At 38.1% G+C, this 24,206-nt stretch overlaps 1 protein-coding gene across 9 annotated transcripts in view; it reads right to left on the reverse strand.

The window, feature by feature from the left end:
- Nucleotides 1–24,206, reverse strand: part of GBF1 (golgi brefeldin A resistant guanine nucleotide exchange factor 1) — a 115,841-nt gene that overhangs the window by 23,203 nt on the left and 68,432 nt on the right. For 6 of the 9 annotated variants that reach the window (XM_042456455.1, XM_042456449.1, XM_042456456.1 and 3 more), the window contains 17 exons: nt 23,569–23,755; nt 23,125–23,244; nt 22,486–22,574; nt 16,051–16,253; nt 12,310–12,433; nt 11,499–11,624; nt 11,127–11,209; nt 10,683–10,919; nt 10,167–10,260; nt 9,561–9,737; nt 7,933–7,997; nt 7,333–7,456; nt 5,641–5,712; nt 4,424–4,518; nt 2,615–2,768; nt 2,115–2,337; nt 26–183 (listed from right to left, as the gene is read on the reverse strand). In XM_042456455.1, coding sequence (XP_042312389.1) covers nt 26–183; nt 2,115–2,337; nt 2,615–2,768; nt 4,424–4,518; nt 5,641–5,712; nt 7,333–7,456; nt 7,933–7,997; nt 9,561–9,737; nt 10,167–10,260; nt 10,683–10,919; nt 11,127–11,209; nt 11,499–11,624; nt 12,310–12,433; nt 16,051–16,253; nt 22,486–22,574; nt 23,125–23,244; nt 23,569–23,755 — 2,331 coding nt within the window. The remainder of the gene's footprint in view (nt 1–25; nt 184–2,114; nt 2,338–2,614; nt 2,769–4,423; nt 4,519–5,640; nt 5,713–7,332; nt 7,457–7,932; nt 7,998–9,560; nt 9,738–10,166; nt 10,261–10,682; nt 10,920–11,126; nt 11,210–11,498; nt 11,625–12,309; nt 12,434–16,050; nt 16,254–22,485; nt 22,575–23,124; nt 23,245–23,568; nt 23,756–24,206) is intronic. The other 3 variants (XM_042456450.1, XM_042456454.1, XM_042456452.1) reach the window with 2 other exon arrangements.

Here is a 24,206-nt window from a genome sequence, read left to right on the forward strand (position 1 = left end):
GGTGAACATCATCAACTTTGCTTACCACAAGCCAGCCACTATTCACCACATCCACATCTGTGATAGAGCGATGAATTTTGACTTGCTTGCTGTGATCTGCATACACCTCTGAATCAGAAGTGTAGCCACGATCCAGACTGGCTTCATTTGAGTGACAAGAGATCTCACTGTCTGACTGAGCCCCTTTAACATAAATAAATAAGAACAGAATAAACAAAGATATAAGGACACATTTGTTACCATACTGCAAACAGCTTTGTTAGTAGCAACTACATAGGAGATAGAATACGGTTTCATATTCAGCTTTTCAGCTTATAAGAAAAAAATATACAAGATAGTAAGAGTGGAATAAAAAAAAAATCCCTGCAACTCCTCTATTAACTTGTACAAACTAAGACTTTGGCCTGTTACAGACTGCCAAAATAAAGCTGCTTCGGGTCTCTTTGGAGGTATGCTATTTAAATGATGCATGGGTCCTAAGAGTCCGGAGGTCGCGCCAAAGCCACACTCCATTCCTAAGCACTGGAGTGCAGCTTCTGGATTCTTAGGATGCATGCATCATTTAAACAGCATACCTCCAAAGAGACCCGAAGCAGCTTTATTTTGGCAGTCTGTAACAGGCCTTTGAAAGATTATACACATGGATTCTCTGGCCCTGTTCCTCAGCATAACTACTACTTTCACACACACCGCTTTGATCTAATTTGGAAAAGCGGTATATAAATAAACATTATTATTATTATTATTATAAAGTACAGAAACCTGGCTCAGATATTTGTTGCAAGTAAAAGTGTATGATACCCTGGTTTGGCATTTGTTGAACAAGTGGTAGTTGAACAAGAAAAGAGTGTTTTGTTGGATATGACAATGAATGTGTCAGCTAGTTATGTGACTTATGTGAAAGGCAAACACCTTGTTGGAGATTGGAAAGACACTGTAAATAAAACTGCTAATAGTGAAAATAAAACTGCTAATCATGTCTTTGAATACTGCATACAATTCTTCTCTCTCCACTGTGTGTAAGTGTGCAGTGTGTGGCTGCCATGGAAAAGGCAAAATCCATTTTCAGCATAATGAGAAAATCAAATGAAAATAAGACCAAAATATCCTATGCTCCTATACAAAATTATGGTGTGACCACATGTGGAATATTGTGTATAGATCCTGCCACCACATGAGAAAATGGTGTAGACCAGGACAGCAAAATGATCAATATGCTGAAGGAAATCACCTATTTGGAAAAGTTACAATATGTAGGGCTGTTTACTTTAGGGGGGAAAAAGACAAGTAAAGGTGTACCAATAAACATGTATACAACCATGTATGGTGTGGTTGAAAGTGCACAAGGTAAACTTTCTCTTCCCATTTTCATTTTATTAGAATCAGGGTATCATTTGAAACTAAACAGTGGTCAATTCAGGACAGTTAAAACAAGTTGTTTTTCACATAATCACATAATTTAAATATGAAATTAGCTACTAAACCTGCAGTGATAGTCACCAGCTTGAATGACTTCAAAATAAATCTTCCAGATGTATGGAGGATTCTATCAATGGCTATAAATCATAATAGTTATATATTGTGTTATATATGGATAATCAGATACCTGAACCAGTATGCCCCCATATGCTAGAGAACATAAGCAGACAGATATTATTTTGCTTTTTAAAAGGTTGGTCCCTCAAGAATCTGTACTGGGACCAGTGCTTTAGAATTTCTTCATAAATAATCTGGAGTTAAGGATAGAAAAGTTGCCAAGGCTTGCCAGTCACATCAAATTATTTGCTGTAATTAAAATAAAAAGTGACAGCAAATATCTCAAAAAAGTTATTTAAATCACTATCAAGTATGTATACTGAGGTACTGATTTCTTCAACAAACGTCAAAGCTGATTCCCCTTTTTATTTGGTATGTTAGTTCACACCGACGTTAGATTTTAGTGGTAGGAGCAAAACAGTATTACCCTTTAACTCAGGTAATGTTGATGATAATCATGGCAGTTAAAAATAAACAGAGATTTTGTGAAGCACAATGCCAGAGGCAATGTAAGTTGCCTAGTAAGTTGCCACAAGATTCCCCCAACAATATGACCCATTACCAATGGCCAATATTACCTGTATCAATATCTGCTCTTGCTGTGGCTTGCAGCGCTGGGGGTGGTTTTACCCCTGAACCAATGCATTCCAAGAGGGTAAAGAGGGTGTACCAGTCATCTCCAGAGTGGATGTTGGCAGCATTGGTTTTGAGAAGCTCATGTAAGCCATATGCAATCTGGTGACTGGCCTTATTTAGCATGCTGGGTTTCATCATGAGCAGGATGCGCAAAGAGAGCAGCACCTACAAAGAGAAGCAGTGGTGATTACCGGAAAAAATAACTATGCCTGCATAGCCTCATTCTTGATCTCTGACTGCAGAACCTACCCCCATCTGCAAATGTGAAACACGTCTTCCAGCATGGCTTTCAGTGTATGCTGAAAGCCGCATATGGCGCACCCACATATGACATGGGTGCACTGTATTTTATATACTTTTGTAAACCTTACAATTCCCAAGCCTGCTGATAGATACCCCCTTTTGTGTGGAGGAGGTGCCATTTTGGCAAGAAAATGTTTACCTGAGCACTGATCTCTTCCCTACGCAACAGTCGGATTGCCAGCCGCAACAGTCCTACTACTGCCCTCTCCACAAGGAAGCAATACTCCATAGCATTAACACACAAGTGGTAAAAATGGTCTCGAACTGCCTGCCACACAAAGGCTACTCGATCCCTAGAGAAAGATAGAGAGAGAAAGGGTATTGTAATAAAATGATATGTGTATGTACAACTTCAGATGGCCCACAACCCAGCTGGGTTGAGCACACAAGTTTATATTCATATTCCTTCTCTCACTTACATAAGTGAAGATGGGCACCCATCAAAAGTGCATCCCTCAAAAGTCCATTGGTCAGATGCAAGTCAGTACTAAACAGTGATGGCACCATGATGGCACCATGGATATGGATATAACAGATTCAGAAGAATAACAGTTTCCAATTTTTGTTGATCAGTTATTCGGGAAAGCCTGCCGGAAGAGATCCATCTTAACAGCTGTTTATGCTGGTAATGTGATGGATCTCAGCCGGCAGGCTGTTCCAGATTAGGGAGTGGTTGCCAAAAAGGTCCTCTGGGTGGTTGCGGACAGTCTAGTTTTCATAGGCTGCTTATATTGAGAAGTTATTGGAAAGTGAAACTAAGTGAAAGTAACATCTGAGAAAGAATGATAGCAGAGCACTCAAAAATTGAAGATTGAATTAAATTGCAATTTGGATTAATCACTGTCTCGAAAATTTAAACAATTAAAAGCTCTCTATGGAAGTCATATTTACAAATGGGGAAATAAATATGGCCTCTGACACCAAAATTTAAGCAGGCAGTAATTTATACGATATCATAAGCACGGCCACCAGAAAAATGTCCAGAACTGGGTTAGACAAAATTCATCCTGTGCTCATTAAAATTTAAGCCTTCAATCTGAAAAAATGTGTGAAAGTAATGGGAATTTAGAGAAGAAACTGGACTTGTTAAGATTATGAACTTTGTCAGCAATAAGAAATCTAACTATGTAATAATCTGTGGCTATGGTTATTAGTGATATTAGTAGGACTATTTAGTCAGATTTGTAATGGTAGATTTTTTTTCTTTTTTCTTTTTACAGTACACCCGCTCCATCACAGGCGCACCACCATATGTGGCTTCCTGTTTATGTGGAAGCCGTGTCGCCATTAAATGAATGGTGCACGCACCTGCCCTGTGGGCGCACTGTGCCACTACGAGCATGAGCCCCATTATATTGAATGGGGCTCGAGCTTACATGGGATTTGCCTTATGTGGGGGGGGGGGTCTGGAACAGATCCCCCATGTAAGGCAAGGCTCCACTGTATTTTCATTATAGCCAGGACTGGAGATCAGAGCCCAACTGTGTATTAGCTGTATTTCCCCTCATTTTTCTTTACTACTTGTGCTCTCTCTCTCTTTCTTTTCTTTATTTTTCTTCTTCCTTTTTCCCTCTTCTTTTTCTCTCCTGCTCTGGTTTATATATCTGTTTGTATATTATTTTGATTGTAAATTAAAGTGGTTCTGCAACACCGCCCATTAATAAATTTCAGGTTTTCCTCAGTCACCTACTGATCACCACTTACTTTCTTCAAAACACTCTGATCCCTCACCCAGATTAAATCTGGATCTCACCTGCCTTCTATTTTTTGGTACAGATAATATAGCCAAGTTGGGAATCTCTCTCTATGCCTCATCATGTTTTCTGCCCACTAAGTGATCAGGAGTGCAGCATGTATATTCACAGAGTCAATTGACTAAGAATAGCAGATTTTACATACAACCATTCAAGGGTTGGAATGCCTATGATGAGACATCTCTATGGCTCACCTATTTTCCAGGACAATCCTTAGAAGCATCTCTAAGCAAAAGGCACAGTCTTCCTCATCATAAGTTTCCTCATCAGGTGTCACAGAGATGAGAGCCTGAGGCCAACACAGAATATCGACAAACATATTTAGAACATGATATGGAATATGGGATTGAAGTTCCCCATAACAAGTCTGCATATACCCATTCTCTCATCAAGAACTTCATTCTGTATTCAGAAAAATTTATAGATAGCTGGATTTTATAATTCCAAAATGCAGGATCCTTTTTTTAAAATATTCTTTCTCCCAGTAACCCATGAGAGCATTCCAGGTAACTTGTTACTGTCTAAGAGGCTCTGCAGACTGCCCCTAAGGGGTGGCCTGCAGCCACTTCCAGCTGCACTGGATTGGGGTCATGGCAACCGCACGCCACGGCACTGATCTGGCCATTCCAGGGTGCAAAAAGGAGCTGCAAAAAGCGGCATTCATGATAGTCACAGCTTTAAGGCGCTCCTTTGGTGCTGGGTCGTGCTGCAGCACCAGAGGAGCACCATGACTCCATGTGTCATGTGGAGCAGCACACAGCATCACACCACCCTAGGGCGGGACGTGCATCATGTGCCTTTATGGCCGGAGTGCACAGCCCCTTAGTAGCTGGTACAGTCTATTTTGAATGTTTGGCCCCTCTTATTACTTTCCATTTTAAGATTGTAAGACAAATACTGTGTCTGTGGCTTAAACATGAGCCATGCCTCTTCCCCTGCCCAGAAGAAACTTTTTACTTTATTTATCATCTTGCCTAATTAAAAGTTCTGGAGAACTGAAATGCTTTACAATATTCTGAGTATTTAAGTAGCCCCAATAAGCGATATTGCCCTAATAGGGTTTTCAATTGTTTCTTTTGCCCAACATATTTCTTCTAAGTCTACCTACCATTTTTGAACAATGGAGTAAAATTCATATGTTTAGAACAGAACTACAAGCATTCTAAATAAATGGGAAAAAATAATAACCTTTTTCTCAGACACCTACACTTGATTAAGCTTATGGTTCACTGGTCTCACATGAAAATCTCCAACCCAAGAGCAGAACTGCTCCTGTGAAAGATATATATATATACATATATATACATATACACACACACACACACACACACACACACACACACAAATAGCATGCAGCACTTACACAGACCATATACATTCAACCTGCCTGGAGGATTTATTCATCCCTCACCTTCATCAGTTCCTGCAAGGATTCTAGCTGTAAAAACTTGCTTTCAGTGATTAACTTCTCTGGATCACATTGCTATAAATAAATAAAAATTAAAAAGGATGTATGTTAGGACAAAAATAAGGTGTAATTATGTCAGAAATGAATCCTGAAACTTAACAACTGCTCAGAGAACATCCTCTTCTCTGAGTAAATCATGTGTTTTTGTATTCTTATCTGCCTTGACTCTGAATGGTGATTCAGCTAGAGTTAGAAGGATGGCAGAAGTATGTTGGCATGGCCAAAGATAAGGGACTGTGGGAGTTGTAGCACAAAACATCTACCATATATGCAGTACTCAACTATAAGCTGACTTCATGTATAAGCTGACAGCAGGTTTTAGAGCCTTAATTATGGATTTAAATATGACCTTTGGATAAGTCAAGGGTAAAACTTGGGGACATGTAACAAAGGATGTAAAGCATGAAACAAGGGAAACGATTCCAAATAATTTACAAAATCCCAGCAGGCATAACTGTTTATATTCAAAAGCTGGATGGATAAGGAAGGAAAGGCAGTAAATGGTGGTGTGTGAGGAAGGCAACCAGACATCAAAAAGTATGAAAAGGCAAAGCAAAGAAAACGGTGACTATGTTAACAGGATCATTTAACTTAATGTGGTAGCTTTGTTTGATATTCATCCAGAAAAGCTGACAAACATATACAAAGGTCTTATTCAAATCCTTCAGAGCCCAATTCCTCTCAGTGCTCCTGTGAGGGGGAAGCACCAAACAGCTGCTACTGTCACTATCTTCCTGCCCAGGAATTCAAAAAGGTAATAAGTGGCACTGCAGCAGAGACAACAGACAGGGTTGGTGCTTCTTTTAGGTGCCTCGGGATGGATTAAGCTCTCACCTTTCACCACTTTACTCAGAGAAGGGGATGGTTCCTCATTTAAAAAGAGTTAAAATACAGTACTTAAACTGACTTGTGGATAGGTCAACTCAGGTTTTTGGGGTCAAATTTTTGATTAAAATGCTTAGACTTATTTATGACTATATACAGTACGTGGCAATTAGTTCCCCACCCCATGTCAAGGCAAATGACCATCCACACTGCTTGTATTCCATCATGGCTTTTCTAAAGAAGAATAAACAACATAGGCAGATCCCATTTCTCCTTGTCCCTACAGATTCATGCATACTTCTCAAATATGCTACAAAGGGTTGGTAGACATAGAGAAAATCTGGGAGGCACGTAAGAGGCTACAATGTGGGAGGATGAGAAATGAATTCCCACTGTGCAACTGTAATGCCATACACATAACACTAAATGTAGCCCGCTGCCATATAATAGTGAGAGGGTTTTATTATTTATTTAAAATATTCTACACCAGCCTTTTCATCTTACAGGTCACCAGAGTTGGTGTGGAAATGCAGCTGTTCCCTCTCTTTCTGTCATAGGACTGTTAAGATAAAATACAGCACTGAGCTCCTAGAAGCAATTGCTGGATAGAATTCATAATAAATGTTGGCTTAGAGAGAATTAAATTCCCATTTTACAAATATTTTGGGTAAAGAAGAACTGCACATTTGCACTTCAACTTCATATCATTTTTAAGACATAAAGACCTATAGTACAGTTCTGGCAGACAAAGTGAATCCACTGGCTTCTTTCTAATATATGTGTATTCCTTTCTTGCTGGCCCTGAATTACCTTTATGCATTCCAGTGCCATTCTTTTTGCCTCTTGGCTCTCTGTAGATGGCCCTCTCATACCAGATTGTTCTGTGCCACTGAGTGTCAGCCAGCTAACAAAACTTAGTACTGTAGACTCACCACTGCAAAAAAAGAAAGATAGACAGATCAACACGGCAACAAGAAATTATTTCTGACAGTCTCAATCCTTATGTAGTCAAGACACCATCATACTCTCAAGTGGGGGATATTAAACAGGCTTGGGGAATCCCTCATCTTGTAAAAATATAAATAACCTTAGAAAAATCTAGGAGGGATGGTATAAAGACCCAATGGATACTAAGCATGCTCAGTGGGCACAGAATGCAGACTCTTTGTTGGGTAATAGGGAAAAGTAGTGTAAGAAATAGGATGTCTGGGAAAAGAAGATGGTTGCTAGTTTGCAGCCCAAATAGGAGCATTCTACATTGCAACATGTTGTTGCAAGTGCAACTTGTGCCCTCTATCACTCAATGGCCTTGTATTTTAAATAGTCATGCACTTAGAATGCAAAAGGATTTCATCTAGCAACAGAACGGAATGCCTGTCTGCTAGTCTATGAAATTGACTGGGCTATTACCGGTTGGAAGGTGTCTCCTCACGCTGGAGAGAGATCTTGCCATTGGGATCTACAAAATCTTCAACCTATAAACCAAACCAATATATAAACAATTTTAACTGATATTTTATTAAAACATTATTAAACCATCACACAACAAATAGATATCAGGGTAGTTTACAAACACAAGGCAAACTAAACAGGTCTCTGTCATAAAGTGTTATGAATATAAAAATGTAACTTTTTAAAAGAAGTTAAACATAGGAGAGTTTGATCAACTAAATTGATCAAGCAAACTATATTTTCACCTTGCATTGAAAGGGAAACCAAAGTAGTTGTATACCTAGGGTGCCAGAACCAAGAAGATTCTCTCTAATATTGACATGTGTAACAGAATGTAACATTCTGAATGTTTGGCCCCTCCTATTAGTTTCCATTTTAAGATTGGAAGGAAAAGTAACAGAGTGGTAGGAAAAATGCAGCCTGTGGGTACCATGCAGCCTAGGAGTCCCACTTTTATGCCTCCTAACCCCTTGAAGAGCTCCCCCAGAATTTTTTCCTTGGAGGACAATTTTCACCTGAATTTTGCTGAAAACAAAAGCAAACCTGCAAACAAGCAGTGTAGTCCTTCCCCACCCTCATCAGCCACAAACCAACCAAAACAAGAATTGGAAGTGACACAAAGTCACTTCTGGTGTTTTATGGACTTTCCAGGATGGCCCATCCAAAGTACAGCAGTGAAAAATGACAGCTGCCCATCCATGTTGCAACAGGCATAACAAGAACAGCCTTTCCAGCAGATGTTAAACACAGGCAGGCTGTTACAACAGCCACAATGAGAACAACCTTTCTAGCAGATGTTAAGACATAGGCAGGCTGATACATGGAGAAATATTCCATCAATAATTTGAAGTGTCAAAAACAGCACCTCACCATGAATTGGGCACAGAAGGAAAGAGGCAAGCAGTGCAGCTCCCTCAGACTCAATGTGTCTTCTTGCATCCAAGAACAATCTGGCAACTGCATCTAGTACCAGTTATACTTTCAGGTTGATTTCATGGGCAGCCCCATGTGCAATGTAGTAATCTGACTAGCTTACAAGGGAATCCATCAGCATTGCCTAACTATCCCTGCCTACAGATGATTGAAGCTGGTGAAAGATACTCTGATCCAGAGGCCATCCCAATAGACAATGCTGGATCAAAAAATATCCACAAGTTATGCTCCTGCTTCATCAAAGGGAGAGTACCCCCCCCCCATCTAGAGCACCTGCACACTCAGTTCCTGCACATAAAAACCACCTACATCTCATTCAGCCTACTGTTGAGCCCAGAAATCGATTCAGAGCTTCCATACTTCACCTAAGATGACAAGAAGAAACAGAACTTGGTCATCAGGACACCCTTGACAACTCACTGTAGAACTGATCATCTACTCAATCAGTGGTTAAGTTTGTGACATGAGATTCTCAGGAAAGAGCTATTTTAAGGCTTTCAGGTATTCTAGCCACTTTGAACATACAAAAAATTTATTTATTTCAGCATCTGGTATTCACCCAGCTACCATTATGGTCCAAGCTAAGTGTCTGGGATGGCAAATATCATGTGATCTCACCCAATTAGCCTGTCATCTGCTGTCAATTTCTTTACCTCCACCATTGTTTTTGGCAACAGTTCTGCTCTGAAAAGCTGTAGCATAGCTTCCATGATATTTTTCCAGCCCTCCCGCAAAATATCACCATGGCGATGAGCCAAATGGAATACAGTCTTCGCTGCAATGTGGGCTTTAGGATTGCTTCCAAAAACTGTAGGCAGGTTCTCAATGGACTGTAAGAGAAAAGACAAAGACAAATATTGAGTCACCAGCCAACCACAGACCAGTTAGGGAAGACAAAACAATCAATGGAAGGTTATCAATATGCTAAAGGAGGATAGTGCACATCATGACCACTAGTTCTGTAGGATTTTGCTTCAGCAATATTGTATTTGCTACTGCTATGTTCTGTATATGGGACTTCTCTTAAAACAATCTTGAAGGTTCAGTTTGTGCAAAATGCAGTTTTACACTGCAAAACTTGCAGTGAAAGTGCTCTATGGATCTATATTCTCCATCATTCTTCTACTCAAATGTATTCCCTCTTTTAGCATAAACCATAATATAGCATTAGGCAGGGAATCGAGATTATCACTAACTGATGTTAGATTTTAAGAGTTTGAAATCTGCCCCAAACCATCTTGCTCCATTTGAAGACTCACCTCACTGCTAAGAGCCGTAAATTTGCAGAGAGAAATTATGAGGTTGTCAAAAACATCACTGAGGCCATAATGGGCAGAAATCATGGCACATTTTCTGAAATAAAAACCACAGAAATTTAAGAAGGAATCTTACAGTGAGTTTTCTACAGGTAGATCCACCCTCCCCATGCTCTAAATCTCTGTCCAATGGTGCAAGGCTGATATTGGATAAAACTGTACCACTGAAATCCAGTAGGAACATGCAAATTACATTGTTTAATAACAGCCACCAAATTTTGTTAGTTTAAGATACAATGGATTTTAATTGTGCATTAAATGTTGCAGTGACCTCAGTGATAAAGCTGTGTGACATCTAGGGCATTCTGTCTGCCTGAGTACACTTACATAGATACTGTCCTATCCACTATTATGTTTTCATTAAATCAAGCACAATAAGCTTCACTTGCTAGTATAAGTCATTAATTGTCCATGGACACAAAATGTCTGTATATAAAGAATAAGTCAAAGAAGAGTTACCTGAAACCAGATATGGCTTTCTGGATTATTGTTTCATCTAGGCTCTTGTCAAAAACATAGGACAGAGCTGCAACAGTGGGGCCCCAGATCATGGCAAACAGGTCGTGGTCATAGCTTCCAGGTGGGACATGCAGAAAAATTCCTTCATCAGTGGCTCCACGGTGCAGCAGCACACTCCATAAATAGTTTTCCTTTACTAGGCCTGTCTGCTCCTCTGGCATCACAATCTCTTCATTTCTATCAAAGATTATTGGAAAAACATTACATGTTTTCCTACTAATATTCTGCATCAAAACACTATAGCAGATAACAGATGATAATTGCCTAAAGTGTAAATGGCTGTTTTACAAGTATCTTGAGATTTCCTGGAAAGAATGTTAAAGGAAATTATTTTATTATAAAAGGTCTCTCTGAGAATTCAAGGACAAACAACAAAATACTTACTTGACAGCATGATACATGTCTTCCAGCATGTCCTGTTCAAAATCCTTGCCTCCATTTACTCCTTTCAGGTTTTTTCGGAATTCCTGTAAATAGGAGGGAAGGAAAGTAGAGAATTACTTTGTGAAACTTGTTTGAACTGCTTTTTGTTTAATTTCGTCAAAAGAAGCATCACAATAATTATCAGAAATTCCCGGGTATTTCATTATAAACTGAAGTAAGAATGGGCTAATTTACTTTTATGTTTTAGAATACTGAAAGTCAACCAGAAATTGCAGAAAGAAAAGCAAAACATAAAGTTTGAAAAGCATCAGTAATACTAGAGCCAACAAAAGGGAAATAAAGCATAGTGGACCCTGTGACTAAGTCTCTTACCTCTAGCGTCATTGGTACGTTTTGCTTGCGAACATTATGGTTGTGTTGGTCAGTATTCAGCATGATAACTGCATAGGCCAGGGCAAAACATGCATCGCTGTTAGCAAATGGAGACCCATTTGATTTCTGAAAAGGAGAATGACAATGCCACTTAGGCCTTTTGCAATTAATCTAGATGCAATATCAAAGTAATTCCTAGTTTTGGCTTTTGCTCCAGTGTCCCTTGGTACATTATTTTCATCTCTGTTTGTCATTTGCTACCCTACTGCTAGTTTTTGTAACTTTCTCATAGAGATTATTCTTAGTGCTACAGGTTGGGACAGATACAATTTGACATAATCTGACATCTCTTTCACTGCTGATCAACAGAAGTGAGATAAGCCTAAAAATGAGTGCTGCATGAGTCAGTTCAGTCACATCAGAATGACTGGGAGCTTGGTAGTGCCGTGGTTAAATGCCTGTACTGCAGCCACACACTCACAAACCACAAGGTTGTGAGTTCAATACCAGCCAAGGGCTCCGGGAAGACTCAGCCTGACATCCTTTCATAAACTGCTAAAATGAGTACTCAGCTTGTTGTGGGCAATTAGCTTACACTTTGTACATTGATAAGCATTATAGAAATGTACTTGCTACTGGTTGATACTTACTGTGATTAGCCATTCTAGGAAAGCCGAAGGCACAATCTATACAAATGAGTTATTAATAACCCATTTGTGTGGAATGGTCCTTCAGGCAGCTTGAGAACTGGGCAGACAAGAACAAAACAAAGCTATATGACCATTTAAAATATGAAAATTTTAAAACATACACGCCAATGTTCTGTGAAAACTTCTAACAGCCTATGGATTACAGGAGCTTCTCCTGGCAGCCGGAAGGCTTCTAGATAGAGTCGCAGGGCTTCATCTAATCGCAAACCTTGGAAACTGAAAGTTCTGGAATGAAAGCAAAAAAAACAAGACAAGTGCTTAGACAAAAGGATTTGAAGGTAGATACAACACAATACATCGGAGGGGCAAGACACAGAAGCAACCTCTCCAGTGAACTTAGGGAAAATGGTTGGGTTTGTCCAAGCCTTGATGCTCTGCTTTCTTATCAAACAGTACTATTATTATGAAAGACACTTTATTTTGTACTGCTAAGTACATGCTATAGAGTTTAATTAATTTGTACTGGTCTTGTGGAAACATATTGACTTTCACCTTTAGTTTAAGAGTTAGTGAATTTTCTAGTTTAATTTATTAAAATAAAGTTAAAGAGGCTGTATATGTGGTGGCTATATGTTCAAGGCTTCATCCAGAAGAGAGTGTGGAAAGAGTCTAGTGGTCAGGCTGTGAAACCCAGCCAGCGATGTTGAGGGGTGTGACCTCCTGACAAGAAGGGAATTTTTAAAATGCAGTCAGTTGGGACAGTTAGGTCAGTAGCTGAGTTAGTTCAGATGAGGCTGGAGTTCAGAGTGGGGAGGAAAAGAGTGGAGATAGTTGAAGAGCTGACATGGAGATGTGTGTCTAGAATAGTGGTTTTCAACCTTCCTAATGCCATGACCCTTTAATACCGTTCCTCATGTTGTGGTGACCCCCAACTGATGGTCTCAGTTCCTAAAACCATCAGAAATATGTGTTTTCCGATGGTCTTAGGAGACCCCTGTGAAAGGGTCATTCGACCCCCAAAGGGCTCACAACCCACAGATTGAGAACCGCTGGTGTAGAGAGAGAGAGTAGGGTAGTGTCTAAAAGTCTGTCAAGTGTTAGATGTTAATGTAACTATACTAAACCTGAAGTTAACACACAAAAGACATTTTATTTCTCTATGGCGTGTTATAAACAGCCATTTAGTACACGCTCCGCGTGTACTAGGGTTAGAAAGGGGCTTACCTTCCTCATGTCCCCTGAGCCTAGTATGCGCGGAGCACGTACTAAATGGCGGCCCCTGTCCACACGGAGGGCGCCATTTTGACGTCTCAGACGCACAGCATCCTAATGTGGCGCAGCGGATGTGACGCTGCGAGTGCGCGCCTCACGCCTCCACTTCCGGGGGCCAAAAAGGAGCGCCATTTCGGCGCTCCTTTTTAGCTGCACTGGGAAGCCTCACAGTCTGGCCGCTGGGGCTTCTCGGCGTATCTAATGACGGCGGCGGCAGACCAACTGCTAGGGCGGTCTGTAACGCGCCTATGTTTATCAATTAAAGTTACTGTTTGTTTAACAGTGCATGAGCTGGACTGGGGTGATTACTATAAACTGTAAAGAAAGACAAATATGCTACCTAAAACATTGAACTGGTTTATGGGGACACTTGGGACCCTGGCCTTATATATTTCAAGTACTAATAGGGCAAAAGTTCAGCAAGTGTTAGTGATGGAGTGGCCTTCTAAGGTTGTAAAGTAAAAGCAATCTAAGGCTTTAAAGACTGTCCTGTCACAGTATGAAACTTGCCATGGACAAACTCAGTACAGTACTAAGGATTCTATATGGTGTGAAATGGGAGGAGGTGGTCAATGCAGAGGTGACACCATGAATGCCTGTATTGGGTGACATCAATCGTAGGGATTCCACTGCTTTGGAGCGTGGTGGAGTCTCCTTCTATGGGGGTTTTAAATCAGAGATTGGATGCCCATCTGTTGGGGGCATTTAATTGTGTGTTCCTGCATGGCAGGGCGTTGGACAGGATGGCCCTTGTGGTCTCTTCCAACTCTATGACTCTATGATTCTAATGCCTAAACAAAACTTGGTAATTTTGGATTGCTTCGAATATCCTTCTTCATAACACCCACCTCCCTTTACATATTGTATATTGTTTGAGATATGTATGTATCAGCAGAATTTATTTATTTTGTTATTTTAATATTCTGTAGGGATTGTAATTCTCTACATCTTACAAAAGTATTACAAACCTTTCAAGAAGCACCATGATACTAATATGGAATAAGGCTTAGGCAGTTAGAACAAATTAGAAAAATCACACTGAATTTCTATGTGCCCCAAGCTAACTTTTTACTATTCCCAACAAACAGTAAAGTTATACATCACCTAGTAGGCTTGGTCTCAACTTGTATTCCAACCAACGAGGAATGGTTGATTAAACTAAGAGAAAACATGGATATGGACATACTTACCAAAATAATGAAGAATGAATCCCCTAAAGAGGTTGAGAATGACTGGAAGTGTTTGAAAGAGTATGGTAAAAACACAGGATGGAATCTGAGCTAATTTAAATGAAAGATGTGTGAAAAAGAAAGAAAATATTAAGAAAACATAGAGATCGTATGGTAGGTTGTAAGATACTACAATTGATCGAGATATATTTTTCTTGGTAAGCCAATCTTTAAGTTTTAGCAATAACAAATATGAGAATAAGATATTAATTTGTTTGTAAATCAACAAGAAGATATAAAAATTAAATAAATTAGAGAAGATCTACTGCTAGTTTGTTAATTTGTAGAATCAGGAGAACCAATTTAATGTCAAGGATATGGATTTAGCAGTTAAGATAGGGAAGAATTAATATATCAAGGACTACTACATGAAGTTAAGATTGTGATGTTTTAGTGTTTTGTTTAATATGTGTTTAATGTATCTGTTTAATGTATCTCTGTTTGTCCTCAAGATGTTTGTTCTTTTTTAAACAATAAAAAAGGAAAGTATCCTTATTAAATTTCCCAGAAAGGAAATAGGAAATAGGAAGGAAAAGTTAACATTATGAAAGCCAGAATCAAGATTTACTATGGCAAGATTCAAACAGTTACCCAAAACTTACACAAGGGGAAATTCAGCAGCGATGAAGTTGAACCACAAGTATGGATAGGAAAGAATTAGCCTGGCAGTAATGCATAAATAAGCATCTAAATGTTTAATGCAATCTCAGGTTATATTAACCTCTAGCTCATGAGATGCAATGCTTCAGTGAATATCCCACCCTGTTATGTGTTGGTCTCTCCAAACATCTGGTAATCTATGCTTAGTGTTATAACTTTTAGTACAGTGTATAAACCAACTAGAATGTAACCAGAGCACAGCAATCAAGATGGTGAATAGACTGGAAATCAAATTTTTTAAGCAACAGTTAAAAGAGTTGGGTGTATTTAGCTTGAAGATGATTAGGTTAAGGGGAAACATGATAGTTGTCTTCAAATATCTGACGGGTTTTCATGAAGAAGATGGAGAAAGGTTTTGGGGTTGTTGTTTTGTTGTTGTTTTTGTTTGGGATTTTTTTTAGTTGAAGTATTTGTTGGGTGTGTTGTTTTTTGTTTTGCTGTTGCAAGGTTATAATAGAAAAAATAGGAGAGCAGTAGATTTCCAGAAAACATGAGAAATGTCTTAAAAGTAAGAACTTTAGAGAAAAATGTCTCAGGAGGAAATGGACTCTCCTTTGCAACAGATATCTAAAGAGAAGCTATTCAGATATCTTTCAGGGACACTTCAGAATTTGTAGATAATCTCCAAGGCTCCTTTCAGTTCTTTGATTCTATGAAAACAATTTCCATGCTAGCACACTCTAAATGGTTTCCCTATTTGTAACCAAATATAATATAGGAGCTTGAGGGTTTTCTACTTACTTCACAAAGCTGTCCAATAAATCTACATTCTTCCGGTCACTTATGAATTCCCCAATCATTTTCTTGTCAAGTCTAGGATTTTCCCGTAGCCACTTCGCCACTTCATTGTTATCCATGGGGGTTGTCAAGAGGCTTTTCTCCTGCAGAAACTGTATCCCTTTCTTTGGCTTTTGATTGAACTGTTCTGAACCACTTATTAGGAGCTTAAAAAGTCAAATAAATAGTATTAATTAAAACACTGTATACAGATTATATTACTCTAATAACAAATTAGTGCCTCTAACTTGCTTCCTATTTACATCAGGTATGGACATCTATGGTAGGTATGAGGGCCAATTTTTACCCAGAAAACCATCCAAAAATACAACCAGGAAGTGATCAGAATTCACTTCCAGTTTGAATTTCTGGAGTTCTCCAGCAGTTGTGGAGGTTAGGAAGATGTTACCTACCTGAATTGGCTACTAATTCAGCATTTTTTCTGTGATTCAGCATTTTTGACCCATCTGATGGCAATCTGAATCTGAATTTCATCCCTCAAGGTAGGGAGGCTCAGGGACCCAAGGCAAATCAGGGAGGGAGACACAAAATAGCCCCTGGGGTATATTTTCCCCGTCCCTAAGGTATACTGTAAGAAGATATGATAGTACAGTATCTACATCCTACCTTTTAAATCTGATAGCTGAATATGCTGCCCAAATTTAAAGCAGCATTGAAGAACAGTCTCTTCTGGCAGGCTTATCTAGATGATTTTTAAATTGTGAATTTTAAATGATAAATTTTAAATGTGGATTGTTTTAGAATATGTATGTCTTATTTGTCCTTTTAAACTGTTGCAAGTTTTAATTAAGGTGTTTTAATTGATGCTTGGTATTGTTTATTTGCTGTTTCCCACTTTGAACCATGGGGAGAGGCAGGTAAGAAATAACTACTACTACTACTACTACTACTACTACTATTATTCGAAAGTATCATAGTGGTGCAGCACATCAACAAAATACAATTTTCTCTAAAAACTTAATGATTTTGAAAGTATGTTAGTTTCTTTTAAAAAAAACAATCAGGAATACTCCTATCTCTTGTAAATGGTAGCCAGCAGTAAAAGAAAAGGACATGTGATAAGTAGCAACTAGTGGTACAGCAACTTGTTCTCAATAAACACAAAGGCTCAAAATGCAAGCTTTGAGATACTGTAAGAGGCCCTGTTCTCTGTACTGTTTCCACAAGAAGCAGGGCCTTCACAGCGGAGACACCAAGACTTTAGAATGTTTCCCTGTATATCTACCATATTTCTTCATCATGTGCTTGCTGAAAGTGTATTTCAACAAGATTTTAGTGTTTAATCTAATATTGAAAAATTGCTTTGTTAACCATTTAATATTTGATGTCCTTTTATTATATGGCTTTGAACAGCTTTTTAGTTTTATCTTCATATTCTTCATTCATTGTTGCAAAGTCCCACTGGACTACTTTCAAAGAACAAAGTGATGTAGAAATAGTAATAATTAACAGTTCTATCACTCAGGATAACTTTGAATTAGAGGGTACCAAAGGTGATGCATTGCCTTTCTCCACACACAGATGATTACGCTACCTATTCCCCATTTCTTAAGTTTCCAGTTTGATTTATTCTTCACATACATTATTGTGTACAAAGGCACACGCTCACACTCCATTAAATCTCTCCTCTCAATTATTCCTGACAGGAGACAGTTCAGTCAAAATGTGTCAAACCAATATTTAGTCACTAAATATGTGTTAGATATTTGAGTAAACATCTTATACAGTAATCATTTGTGAAGACAAGAGCTAAAACCCAGAACCTAATGGTTTCCATCTATCATTGCTCCACATATATTGTTGCAAGCAACAGGAAAACTTTATAGGACTTATTCTTGGAGTAAGTATGCAAAAACTGGGCCCTGGGCCCTCAAAACCTGGAGAGAAAATAGATATTCCTAATCACAGGACACTGGGCCTGTTTTTAGAAAGACCTGTCTCTGATTATGTATGAAAATTAATACAATTCTAATTAGCTTTTTTTGTTAGCAGCAACCCAATTCCTGTAAATGTACAAATAAATACAGGTTGAGCACCCCAATCCAGTAATTCAAAAACTTCCCAAAACCGAAACTATTTGCTGCCAACTGCCCACTTAACATTTGAGGCAGTGGCAGCAACACTTCTGTTCATTTATCTCTCAGATCCTCAGTCTCTCTCCAGCTTTGCATCTCATACACAACACAAGTAGTGAACATATGAGATGCAAAGCTGAGAGAGATGAATGAGCAGAAGTGCTGCAGCCTTAAGTCAGAAGCGGGTGGCCGGCAGCAAAAAGATGCAAACCTGGAGAGACACTGAGGACCTGCAAAAAGGCAGGAATCCAAGTGTAGTGCTCAACACAAATCCATGCCTTCCACTATTTCCCTATTTCACAAATCTTGTCTCTCTCCAACCTCACGTCTCTCTCTAGGCTTCCAAATACAGTACAGGTACATAGCTACCTGTGTATTACAAATCCAATAAATAAATAAATATCCAACTCCAAACACTTCTGGTCCCACGCATTTCAGATAAGGGATATTCAAGTTGTATAATAAATCTAGACTATTCTTTGAAAAATATACAAGTAGCTATAAGGCCTGAAAAGTATAGCAGAAACATGACATATTCATCTTTATGTTCTTCAAGTCGTGTGTGTGTGTGTGTACTAAATTGCTAAGCCTGTACATGATTTGTATTTTAACCATTATTCATACTTGTCAGAACCAAGCTTCTAAAGCTCAGGAATATATAATATAAGTGGATAATGTCATAAGCAGTTACCCAAGAGAGGGTTAACTAAAAGGTTGTGTGTGACTAGAGATCCAATACAAACACTTATGTGAACTTTACCAAAGCACCAAAATAAATGTCAGTCTTCAGTTGCTGCCCATCACTAACAGGAAGCAACACTTCAGTGACTGTGACACTAGAATGTATGGATATGTACAGTACAGCATCCTCCTTTGTTCCTCCGGCAGAAGCTTACATTTTAGTCACTGCGACATGAATGTTCAATTACTAGCCATAAACATTCAAGATATGAAGAATAAAAACATCACATAAGAATATACCATCTTCAAGTAGTTTCAGAAAGAAAAGTTTCACAGAAGGCAATCTTCCAAAGTGCACCTCACACATTTGTTCATTAAGTTACTAAGAGTCCATCACATAACTGAGACCGCTAGAAAAAGAGACAAGGTGCTCAGTTTTCTAATCAATGCCATATGATTAAAAAATTATTCCACATTGTATTATATATCCTATGCTGCTGACAAAAACAAGCCCTTTCACCATACCTTCCTGGACCAACTCTCTTCCTTTATTAAAAATTTAGTTGAAAAGCAATGGAGAATATGACTATACAAAAACAAAAAACAAAAAAAAAAAACAAAAACAAAAAACCCATGATATCAGAAATAATTGAAGTCTGTTTATCTATTTATTAATTAAAATATTTATATTGCATCCTATTTCTCAGGGCAGGATACAATAAAACATGTTAGAACAATTTAAAATGATATTATTTTAAAAGACTAAAAGCATATTTAACCATTTAAAATCATATTAAACAAGAGAGAATTATTTACATCTCAGTATTCTAGGTGAGCCTTCCAAAATCCCTGAAGGTGACCAAAAAAAAACCCCGGGGGGGGGGGGAGTGAAAAAAATCTACAAAACTAATGAGTTCATGGGAGAGTATTAAAATAACTATGTATTCAATGGAGACAACTAATCTTATATATATAGATAGATAGAGAGAGAGAGAGCAGTGAGATGAAGCAGGATATACAAATTAAGGAACCTGAGAAAACTGTTAGTGATACCCATTAAATTATTATTACTCACATGCCAGAACTGAGAGAGAAGTATTTATTTTGCAAAGCAGGCCATAAAGATTCAACTGCTTTTTAATATCACTGGCTAAATTATGCATCTGGGGAAGCAGACCAAAGGGTGAAACACATGGGCAAAATAAAGCAGTTTTCAGATGCTTTGAAGGTGGGGTGTTTAGATGACTCACACTTCGAAAGCAGCTTGAAACCAGACGGAAGCTGAGATCCCAACCAAAGCCAAGGTTGACGCCATTCCTGTGTGGTCAGCCTGTACTTATTCAGCCCACCTTGGGAGCGGGCAATGTGAGCAACAGGGTTTTGACCCATTTTTAGAAAAAAAAACAGCTGCTTTTTTCTGTCCATGTGTTCCGTCCTCAAGTCTATAAAAGCTTATGATACAACTTCTTTCATAGTTAGTTTCAAAGGTGTTACAATACCTCTTTGCATACTGACATTCCAGAGTACCACCCTCTCTACTCTCTCATCCATCCAGTCTTAAGAGTAAGCACAGTCATATCTGCTGGAATTTTGTAATATTGTTTTGCTTTGCTTCATCCTTTAGATCCTTTGCTATATGCCCCTAAGCTTTACCCTCGACTTATCCATGGGTCATAGCAAAATCCATAATTTGGGCCCCAAAACTTGCCCTCGACTTATACGTGAAGTCGACTTATAGTCAAGTATATACAGTAATACTATTCTTAAAATTACTATTGAAACAAGACTATTAGTTAGTCCATTAAAATCAATAGAAATTAGGTTGGTTATGACTAATGTTTCACTCATTTCAATGGGTTTGCTCTAGGTAGAACTAAAATTGAATATAACCCATCTGGACTTTTATGATGACATTTACACCTACAATTATATACTAATATATTATAATATATTACTTATATTACTTAAGATAAAGTAAGACAAACATAGGCAACTATTATCACGTTAAGAATATTATGATGCATAATTCTAGGGAAGTTGGGGTGGAATATACATTGAAAACATAGATGCATGATTTGCTGTAAGCATTAAGATAATAGTAAATTGGTATTAATTTAGTATACAGTTCTGTCAAAGTATAATATTAACAGTTTTAAAAAGTGGCTATTTAAGAATACATGTCTCACATATTTAAAGAGAAAAAGAAAGGAAGAAAGAGAAAAATAAATATCACGGCACCTTTAAGACTGTTTTTTATTTTAGCATGAGCTTTTGTGGACATAAACTGACTTCTTCAGATGCAGTACTGAGTGGTAAAACATTTGAAGAAGGGAGTGGTTAAGCATTTCCATATTTAAAGAAGTATAGTACTATAGCCACATATTTAAAGACAGTTTCTGATATACAGTGCTACCTCGGGTTACGAAATTAATTCGTTCCGCCGCCCCGTTCGTAACCCGATGCATTTCGCAACCCGAAAAGGGCTTTCCGTTAGCGCTGGAAAGCCGCGCGTTTGAATTTCGCGCCGAAAAAAATTTCGTAACCCGAAAAAACCTTCGTATCCCGGAACAGTTTTTTCCAATCTAGCTTTTTCGTATCCCGGAAATTTCGTAACGCGATCAATTCGTATCCCGGGGTACCACTGTACTTAATAAAACAAGCAGAGCAAAGAGTAGCTCTAGTTACTATTGTAACTTCTAGAATCTCATCCTTTGGGCATTGAAACAAGCAGGCATTCTTCTTTACATGTTTTTACAAGACACGTAAAACATTTTTTCAAGTTACATTGGGTGGTTCCTCTGATATGTTTGTTTTTTTATTGGATGTTTTAGTTATTGCCAGGTAATTTAATTTGCTCACTTAATTTAACTGTTTTTAAAATTCTATTATAAGATGGTTTAAGCATTACAAAAAAAAAGGGCAGGGTATATTTTAAATAGTAAATTTATCAAGATTTTCCAATGCCGTTATTCTCTTTTTCACAGAAACAACAACCTCTCCCTATCTACATCTTTTCTGATTCTTTGCTCTTGTAAATACTCAAATTATATCCTTCACAAGTTCTCCTTTTCTTTCTTACTGCTTCCTATCCATTGAAACCTTCCTGGAATGTACCTCACTTTCTTCTTTTTCTATGTTATGACATTTCTCCTCTAGCACAGGCGAAATTTCATGTTCCTACTCTTCCTCTGGCATAGTTAAATTCCATATTCCTATTCTTCTCAAATAACCAGTTGTTGTTGTTGTTTTACTGTAAGCCTAAAACAAGGGTAAAGAAAGTGCAGTACACAGGTAGCCCCCAGGCCTTCTCTCATGGCTCCTAAAGCCCCAGGAAGCCACTGGACTCCCCCCATCATCATTTTTAAAACATGTTTTTAAGCCCAAAACCCTATCCAAACTAGCATAAAAATATGATGCTTTGACTATGAAGATTTTCACACCAGCGCTTATCGTGGGGTAAGCACTGGTGAAATGATGTTACTTGCAGTTGACTGTGAAGCACACTGGAGGAACTGCAGATGTAACAATCCCCTCCACCCACCCTCTGATCTAATGGAAGTGTCTACGCCTTTACTGTACATACTGTACATACTATAGATGTTTCATGAACAACAGATCATACCTTTTTTTTACTCTTGATCATTATCAATTCATGCGTTGTAGGCAGTAAGCAGGAAAAGCGAGTAGGCTTCCTCGGAATGTTTTTTCCTGCTAAAATCAAAAGTAGATTGCTTTCTCAGTGGATTCTTACAAAACAGCACTGTTCATTACATGCGATGAAATAACCTCCTCTTCCTCCCATACCAAACTAGCAGCAGTGCCTTTTTTATTACCATGAAATATGAAGAAAAGTTTTTCTTAATAAAGCAACAGAACCTTGCAATTTAGCTGCAAACTTTCAAAGGACTGCTTGACACATAGAAACAGCTGTTGGGATGCAAGTAAAACATGTTATATCACATAAAGTGCTCAATAAGCACAAATAGCTGTTAATATATTTTAACATGTACTGTTGTAACTTATGAAATAATCCAGATAATTTCACATCATTGTTAATTTTTTTTACACATAACTGCACTTAACGATTCAGTTCAAGTAAATGTGCATTATTTATATTGTTCACTGTTCCAAGGGTGCATATGGTGCAGTCCTAGCTATGCTATGTTTATCCATGGTATAATACCTGCAGAGAAACAAGAAAAAGAAAGAAAACACACATGGTATCCATTGTACCTAAATGTTGATCAAGAATCAAATTTACCTGCATCACTTCCCACTTCCAAATTCATGTGGTTTGTCATCAAGCAACCATTAGTGGGTTGACATGTGTCTGGTAATTCTGTAGTGGCTGACTTGCCTTCTACTATTATCCCCTCAACAACTACAAAGAACAGAAGATAATTAGAGTTATCAAGGATAGTGTTATGGTCACCATGATATTCTTCAGAAAACAGACAATCAAGAACTATTCTGATATGACATTACTGAGGCAAATAATCATAAGCCATATCATGCTATGTACAAAATTAAAACTGGAAATGATACACAGAAACCTTGTTGAAAAAATCTTACTGAAGATACACTGCCAGGTTTAAGAGATTTGGGACCCTAACACTGAAGCTACACATTTACAGAACACAACAGCTGCCTTTTCTTGAATGAAATTAGGAAAGACAGACAATACTATAAAACAAAAAGTTCTTACTAGAGCTTGTTTCTCTGACAGTACCAGTAGTTTCTGTGTTTGGCCTTAGTGTGGCTTTCTCTTGCTGGTATATGTTGCTGAGTACTTTGGCTTGGCACTGTGCTTCAGTTCTATCTATCACTGTCAGCAATGCTTCAAGGGATAGCAGGTGAGTAGTGTACAATTGTCCAGAAACAGGAAATGCATTCTGGAAAAATCAAGCATAGGTAAGTATTAAATTATATCTCCCATTTCTGGAGGATAATTAGACAAGAATTGCAGCTCAAAATTCCACAAAAACATGTAAACCTTCATACATCCCAGTCCTCAAAAACCATCCCCATGCAAATAATTTGTGTTTGTTCTCAATATTATATATAGCTTGCTACAGACTGCAAATGTTCATTCAGTCCCTGGTGCAGATTCATGCTTTTGTGGTGGGGAGACATTGATGTTGTATTTATACCTTTGTATCCAGCAGAAAATATCTAACATGTTCTCTGCTATCTAGAGTATAGATATCTGCCAGAGATCTAGAGTTATTTGCAGTTCACTGGAATTTGTAAGCTGTAGGTTTCCAAATCTCTAAAGATGTAAACTTCTCTTAAATAATAATAATAATAATAATAATAATAATAATAATAATAATAATAATAATA

The sequence above is a fragment of the Sceloporus undulatus genome, chromosome 3 (genome assembly GCF_019175285.1).
Source record: "Sceloporus undulatus isolate JIND9_A2432 ecotype Alabama chromosome 3, SceUnd_v1.1, whole genome shotgun sequence".
Taxonomy (NCBI): domain Eukaryota; kingdom Metazoa; phylum Chordata; class Lepidosauria; order Squamata; family Phrynosomatidae; genus Sceloporus; species Sceloporus undulatus.